The following is an 8,221-nucleotide window of genomic DNA, read 5'->3' as shown; positions in this document are numbered from 1 at the left end:
GGTGGCTTATGCCTGTAATCCCAGCACTTTGGGAGGCTGAGGCGGATGGATCACCAAAGGTCAGGAGTTCGAGACCAGCCTGGTCAACATGGTGAAACCCCATCTCTATTGAAAATACAAAATTAGCTGGGTGTGGTGGCTCATATCTGTAATCTCAGCTACTTAGGAGGCTGAGGCAGAAGAATCACTTGAACCCGGGAGATGGAGGTTGTAGTGAGCTGAGATTGCGCCATTGAAACTCCATCTAAAAAAAAAGAGAGAGAGAGAGAGAGCCTGAGTCCTTGTTGTTGTTGTTGTTGTTTTTGAGACAGACTCTCACTCTGTTGCCAGGCTGGAGTGCAGTGGTGCCATCTCAGCTCACTGCAACCTCCATCTCCTGGGTTCAAGCGATTCTCCTGCCTCAGCCTCCCGAGTAGCTGGGACTACAGGTGCATGCCACCACGCCCAGCTAATTTTTGTATTTTTAGTAGAGACGGGGTTTCACCATGTTGGCCAAGATGGTCTCTATCTGTTGACCTCGTGATCCGCCCACCTCAGCCTCCCAAAGTGCTGAGATTACAGGCGTGAGCCACTGCGCCCGACTTGAGTCCTTGCTTTTGAAACAAAAATGTACACAATTCAGATATATCTGTAAAATTTAATTATCATTTACTGAAACTACTAAAAGTGTTGCTGAAGTTAAAACTTGATTAAATGTTTTTCCTTGATGATATGCGTCATTTCCAATTCTTTGATGAAAACATCAAAGAATGATTACATATTACTCTGCATTTTAAAAACACACCTATTTTATTTACACTCATTAAAATCTAGTGATAATTAGCTTCAAAACCCACTTTCATTTAGAAAATTTAACCTGTGTTCGATGGCTGCCTGTAAACTACTATAGACTTGATGGAACTAGTAGGGTGTAGTCGTGTGTGTGTTTGCGTGAGTGTGAAAGCAAGCAAGGAAGACAGAGATGAGAGAGAGGAAGGTAACTCCTGGCTCCTGGCTAGATCATAAACACTACAATTTTATCTTGGTGTTGTTAATGAAAAACACTCTCTAGAAGCCTCTTGTAGTGGGAGATATGACCAGGATACAAACACTGTGTGCTATAGAGAATCACAGAAGTTTAGAGTTGAAAGGGAGACTTAGAAATGATCTAGCTTCACTACTCTCTTATTTTACAAATGAGAAAACAGCAAAGTTACAGAAGGCACAGAAAAGTTAAATGCTGTGTCAAGGATACACAGAGAGTTGCAGTTTAGGCCTAGAACCTAGCTGTCCAAACTTCCAGACCAAATGATTTTTCTATTTATATTCTCTAATGACCACTCTTATTATTTTACTTTATTTTTTGAGACAGGGTCTCACTCTGTCACCCAGGCTGGAGTGCAGTGGCATGATCTCAGCTCACTGCAACCTCTGCCTCCTGGCTCAAGCAAACCTGTCACCCAGGTTGAAATGCAGTGGCACAATTATGGCTCACTTCAGCCTTGACCTCCTGGGCTCAAGGAATCCTCCCACTTCAGCCTCCCAAGTACAGGCCCACACCACCACTCCTGGCTAACTTTTGTATTTTTTTGTGGTAGAGACAGAGTTTTGACATGTTGCCCAGGCTGGTCTCAAACTCCTGGGCTCAAGAAATTCACCTGCCTCGGCCTCCCAAAGTGCTGAGATTACAGGCATGCACCACCATGCCTGCTCCTACTACTCTTAAACACCTTTATTCTTCTACTAAAACAAGAATGAAGTTGTTAATTTTCGTATAAAACAAACAACACTCCAGCCTGGAGACTGAATGAGACCCTGTCTTCCAAAAAAAGAAAAAAAAAGAAAGAAAAAGATAAAACAAACAAACACATATGCAGAACATTAACTTGTGAGTGACATTTTATCTTTATGTCCTAAAAATCTGTATCTTTGTGATGAAACTAACACTGACTCCCCAGTTTTTAGTTTGTTGTTATTGTTGTTGTTTTTGAGACAGAGTCTTGCTCTTGTCACCCAGGCTGGAATGCAAAGGCACGATCTTGGCTCACTGCAACCTCCATCTCCTGGGTTTAAGCGATTCTCTTGCCTCAGCCTCCCAAGTAGCTGGGATTACAGGCGCCCGCCATCATGCCTGGCTAATTTTTGCATTTTTAGTAGAGATGGGGTTTCGCCATGTTGGCCAGGCTGATCTCGAAGTCCTGACCTCATGATCTGCCCACCCCGGCCTCCCAAAGTGCTGGGATTACAGATGTGAGTCACCACGCCTGGCCCCCCAGTTTTTTAAGGATATTAATGTTTGCAAAATTTTAGGATCATTCCTCTTCTGGTGGTATTTTTTAATTAAAAAAAAGTTTTTTTTTTGAGAATTCTGTGACCAGGATTAGAAATCAATGGTGGTGACAAATGACTAAGAAAGTGCTAACTTTTTGGAAAATTGTAATTTTATGGCAAGTAAGCTAAAGGAGCACAAAACATCTTCAGGTCAGGCTCATTCCTATAATCTCAGCACTTTGGGAGGCCAAGGTTGGTAGATCACTTGAGGTCAGGAGTTCGAGACCAGCCTGGCCAACAGGATCAAACCCCATCTCTACTAAAAATACAAAAATTAGCTGGGCATGGTGGCACATGCCTGTAATCCCAGCTATTCGGGAGGCTGAGGCAGGAGGATTGCTTGAACATGGGAGGTGGAGGCTGCAGTTAGCTGAGATTATGCCACTGCACTCCAGCCTGGGCGACAGAGAGAGACCGTCTCAAAAAAAAAAAAAAATTTTTTTTCAAAATAACCTTAATTTTGTGGTTGGGAAATCTGCAAGTGCAATGAAGAACCATGATACACCTAATTTAGAAGGAAAAAAAAAACTACTTTCTGTTTCAACTCTTCATTCCCCAAGAACTTAGTTTTTACCCTTTACTCAATCATCTCCCTAATCCCAAGGATTCAAAAGCTTCTTGAATACAACTTTTCAGCAATTCAGTCTAGTTAAAGTAATCTTGAAAAAGTGATCTCCTAAAAGGGCTTTGTGGTTGGGGCAAGTTGGAACAATTACATTCAAATATCACCAGGACTGAAATAGAGATCAAAGACAGAGCCCAGGCACATTGGCCTCAGGGCTGAGAGGTCTAACGACATGTCCTTTATGTTGGAGCTCTAAGAATAGGCAAAGTCTGCATTTTGAATGGCCTGAAAATACTGCGAAAAGCAAACTAAAAAACAAACAAACAAAAAGCTGTTTGGAGACTCTAAGATACGCCTGTGGAAAGTCTGAGGAAACCAAGGTGGGAAGAGGCCACGAAGAGGTGGAGCACAAAGGAGTGTTCAGGCGGCGTCACTCACCATGATGGCGCAGTATTTGGACAGCATCAGGAAGGAGCTACGTAAACAAATTAAAAGGCTTGAAAGTTGGCATAAGTGAGACAGAACCCAGATGATCCAGAAACTGCACACGAGCCTAACAGAAACTCATAATTACGGGATCAAGTAGGCTTCTGTGAAGAGTCTGGGACAAGACTATTTGCTAAAGATAAAAAATGCATTACACAGGTTGGGCACAGTGGCTCATGATTGTAATCCCAGCACTTTGGGAGGCCGAGGGAGGCAGATCATGAGGTCAGGGGTTCAAGACCAGCCTGGCCAACAGGATGAAACCCTATCTCTACTAAAAATATGAAAAAAATTAGCTAGGCACGGTGGCACACACCTGTAATCCCAGCTACTGGGGAGGCTGAGGCAGGAGAATCGTTTGAGCCCGGGAGGCAGAGGTTGCAGTGAGCCAAGACTGCACCATTGCACTCCAGCCTGGGCACGACAGGGTGAGACTCTGTCCCCGCTCCAAAAAAAAAAAAGAAAAAAAAAAAAGAAAAAAAAGCATTGCACAATTTGGGAACCAGATGCTGAAAAGCAACTGTTGTTCTTGGGCTGAAGGGTGTGAGAGAATTTGTGTAGTACAGAGATGAGAGATATGTACTTGAAACAGGAAGGAGTTACAGCTTGAGACTTGGGACCCTGGGCAACACAGGCAGCAGCAATGCTATGCTGTGGCCTGGGCCACCCAGGGACAATTAAACAGGCATATGGCATCAGAAGGTGATTTTTCTTTTCTTTTCTTTTCTTTCTTTTTTTTGGGATGGAGTCTTGCTCCGTTGCCCAGGCTGGAGTGCAGTGGTATGATCTCAGCTCACTACAATCTCCGCCTCCCGGGTTCAAGTGATTCTCCTGCCTCAGCCTCCTGAGTAGCTGGGATTACAGGCGCCCACCACCATGCCAGGCTAATTTTTGCATTTTTTGTAGAGACAGGGTTTCACCATGTTGGCCAGACTGGTCTCGAACTCCTGATCTCAGGTGATCCGCCAGCCTCGGCCTCCCAAAGTGCTGGGATTACAGGCATGAGTCACTGCGCCTGGCCTGTTTATTTTTCTTCATGATAATATGACTATATTAGCGCATTTTTCTAAGCATTAGATGCTCTCTCCTGTCCCCTCCCCAGTGACACCTAAGTGATGGATTTGTCTGAGGAAAAAAAATGAAAAAGAGAAATGTTAGTTTGAATTAATTTTTTAATGCAAGCAAAAATAAGGAAAGACAGTCACACCACCATCCCTGCCAAAAACTTCGTTGTTATTTGAAATATAATTACAACCAAAATGGGCAATGGAATGCTGTCTTATTTTCTGCATGTGTATGTGTATATCATATTTTATGTGTGTATATATGGATATGCATAAATATATTATCTATATAGATACATAATATATAGAGATACATATTTAGGAGAGCTAGAGCAGTATGAGGGGTTTGGTAATAAGAAGGCTTAAATGAAAAACATTATGAAAGCTAAAAATAAATTGTATGAAGTTGCCTTTTATCTTTTATTTCTCATTTTCTTTGCACCCGTAGTATTGTCCTATTAAAAATGCAGGAAACTGGTGGGGTGTGGTGGGTCACACCTGTAATCCCAGCACTTTGGGAGGGCAAGGGAGGGAGATTGCTTGAGCCCAGGAGTTTGAGATCAGCCTGGGCAATATACCAAGACCTTTTCTCTACAAAAAATTAGCTGGGGCCGGGCGCGGTGGCTCACGCCTGTAATCCCAGCACTCTGGGAGGCCGAGACGGGCGGATCACGAGTTCAGGAGATCGAGACTATCCTGGCTAACACGGTGAAACCCCATCTCTACTAAAAATACAAAACAATTAACCGGGCGTGGTGGTGGGGTGCCTGTAGTCCCAGCTACTAGGGAGGCTGAGGCAGGAGAATGGTGTGAACCCAGGAGGCGGAGCAGCTTGCAGAGCCGAGATTGTGCCACTGCACTCCAGCCTGGGCGACTGGATGAGACTCCATCCCAAAAAAAAAAAATTAGCCGGGTGTGGTGGCATGTACCTGTAGTCCCAATTACTTGAGAGACTGAGGCAGGAGGATTGCTTGAGCCCAGGAGGTCGAGAGTGCAGTGAGCCACGATTGCGCCACTCCAGCCTTGGTGACAGAGTGAGATCCTGTCTCAAAAAGAAAAAAAGCAAGAAATATACAAATCCGAAAAGGCATATTCCTGATAACAAGATGAAAATAAGAAAGCCTTACTTAACAGGTTATATTTACACTAAGAATGTAGGCCAGATCAGACCAGCTCACTTAAAAAGTCCTTCCTTGCTGGGCATGGTGGCGCACTCTTGTAATCCGAGCACTTTGGGAGGCCGAGGTGGGAGGATCACTTGAGCTCAGGAGTTAGAGACCAGCCTGGGCAACATGGTGAGACCTTATCTCTACAAAAAAAGTTAAAAATTAGCCATGTGTGGTGGCACCCGCTGTAGTCCCAGCTACAGGCTGAGGTGGGTGGATCACTTGAGCCGGGGAGGTGGAGTTTGCAGTGCGCTGTAATTGCGCCACTGCACTCCAACCTGGGTGACAGAGCAAGACCCTGTCTCAAAAAAAAAAATCCTTCCCGTGAACAAAAAACTATAGTTCAGATGTCATAATTCCTTATTAAATGGATGCTTCTACATAACTGAATAAGATTCTCTGGGAGTTTATGTGTTTCTAAGTGCGGAAGCCTTTTAGACATGAACATAGGATGTTATCATGTTTCTTCAATAACAATATATCCTTAACTCTTGGTGCTGGACATAGAAAATTTATGGAATAAAGTGTATTTGCAAAATTTAACAACATTCAGTTAAGTATGCCAGACACGGGAGCAGAAATGAGTTAATAAAATACTCTTTAATTTTTCCTGATAGGAATATCACTGATTGTGCCTTTTTGCCTAACAGTGATAGCCCTATGCTATTATTTTATATGAGTTCCTTGTTAGCAAACTAAAAGTACTTTTAAATATTCTGCATCATTTTTGATGTCCAGGATAAAAGGCACCTAATATGGTGCTGCAAAATTTATAATTTTAAGTATATATTTACAAATACATGTATATACGTATGTGTATATACATATGTATGTCAAGTTTAGTTGGGAAAATATCCCAAAGTAAATTCAGCTCAGTTATTGAGGGGTTTGGTTTGCTTTGTTGTTTTGTAAGAGATATGAAATGATATTAACTGAAAAATAATCTTCCTCCTCTTGTGTTTACAAACCAACCTGATTAAGATGCAGTCACTAGTTTTGGGCTGTAGAATTTCATAGAGGCTATGGATGCAAGTGTTTGCAAGAGAGTACTGGCCATGAGCTATTTAGACAACACACCCAGGAGGATCGGCTTGGGTCCTGAGATGATTTAGACAGGAGGAGAAAAGGATAAGGAATGGTGATATAGCAAAGGACAGCAGACAATTATCCGAGGGCGTTACTGATGAGGATGGCAATTCCTTGTCACTGGTGCACTGTTTGCTATGTATTGGAATTTGTATGTAATTTTCTCTAGCTAGCTTTAAAAATAGAATCATCAATGCCTCATGAAACAAAGGAGAGCGTGCCGTGGAATCTGGAGATAAACCTGAATGACCTTTCAAGATTCCCTTTCTACACCAATATAAAAACACAGAATAAGATACCAGCATTACTCAACAGACCTGGTTACAATAAGTATGAATTACAATGCAGGAACATATGTCATTTCTTACACAAACAGTGAGGCAGGCTATTTGATATTGCTTTAAGAAATTATGTGGTCAGCTGAAGCAAGATGACACATGTAAATCTTTTTCATAAATCAAAGTATAAGCTCACAAATTCTCCATATAAATAGCCTCAGGAGGGGCTGCTCTGATGAAATTGAAAATGTCTCTTCCATATGTGCAGTTTTAGGCTTTATAACATTTAAAGAAAATATTCTAAAAGATAAAGTTGGCATGTAAAAGCACGGGGAAAGGAATCGGCAATGATCACAGCAAAACAATTCTAGAAGGCATTTTAATTTTCATATGGCTCATTTGCATCTGAAACACTGAGAATTCCTATCTCACTTGTACAAAATGTGTACATATTAAATTACTTTGCACTTGAAAGAACATTTTCCTAAATCTTTGGAAGACAATCAGATTTTAACTGGAGGACTTGTTTTCTTCCATCAGGTTTGGGGGAGATGTGGCTTCCTGGTATGAGAGGCAACAGTTGATTCTAATAGCAGAACAAGACAAAAATAAGAAAGTAAATTGAAAACAATTCCTATTTGTACAGTTTGATTGAAAGATGATAAGATAAGCGGATACTTATGGTACAAAGATGTCAAGAGATATCAATTTTAAAATTAAGTAGGGTTACCTTTCCAAAAATTGAGATTCTCTGATACCTGAAAATTAGGTTCTACTACTTATTCTAGGATACCCATGGATATACTACTATTTATTTCAGTACACTTAATCTGAGTATCTAGTCAATACTTTAAAGGTAGATGCCCATCAGCTACTATACAATAATTCCAGGAGACTACATTGTACCCATCTCAAAAAAATTATTTGTTTTTTGGACACCATTTCACTGTTTCAGCCTGTTGCCCAGGCTGGAGTGCGATGGTGCAATCTCAGCTCACTGCAACCTCTGCCTCCAGATTCAAGCGATTCTTGTGCCTCAGCCTCCCAAGTAGCTGAGATTACAGGTGTGAGCCACCATGCCCAGCTAATTTTTGTATTTTTGATAAAGACAGAGTTTCACCATGTTGGCCAGGCTGGTCTTGAACTCCTGACCTCAGGTGATCCACCTGCCTCAGCCTTCCAAAATGCTGGGATTACAGGCGTGGGCCACTCACCTGGCCTCCAATTTTTAATAGCTAGGATATTGGCAGAATAGCAAAGGCTTAA

General features: G+C 42.0%; 1 protein-coding gene across 1 annotated transcript in view; it reads right to left on the bottom strand.

Moving 5' to 3' along the window:
- Positions 1 to 4,773: 4,773 nt before the first annotated feature.
- CDKL4 (cyclin dependent kinase like 4) overlaps positions 4,774 to 8,221 on the bottom strand; it is a 61,068-nt gene continuing 57,620 nt past the window's right edge. The window contains 2 exon segments of the mRNA XM_058428719.1: positions 4,774 to 5,467; positions 7,417 to 7,541. Coding sequence (XP_058284702.1) covers positions 7,440 to 7,541 — 102 coding nt within the window. The 3' untranslated portion in view covers positions 4,774 to 5,467; positions 7,417 to 7,439.

Source organism: Hylobates moloch, unplaced genomic scaffold (assembly GCF_009828535.3).
Source record: "Hylobates moloch isolate HMO894 unplaced genomic scaffold, HMol_V3 SCAFFOLD_15, whole genome shotgun sequence".
Taxonomy (NCBI): domain Eukaryota; kingdom Metazoa; phylum Chordata; class Mammalia; order Primates; family Hylobatidae; genus Hylobates; species Hylobates moloch.
Note: the sequence above shows the minus strand (reverse complement) of the source record. Positions and strands in the feature narration are given on the sequence as shown.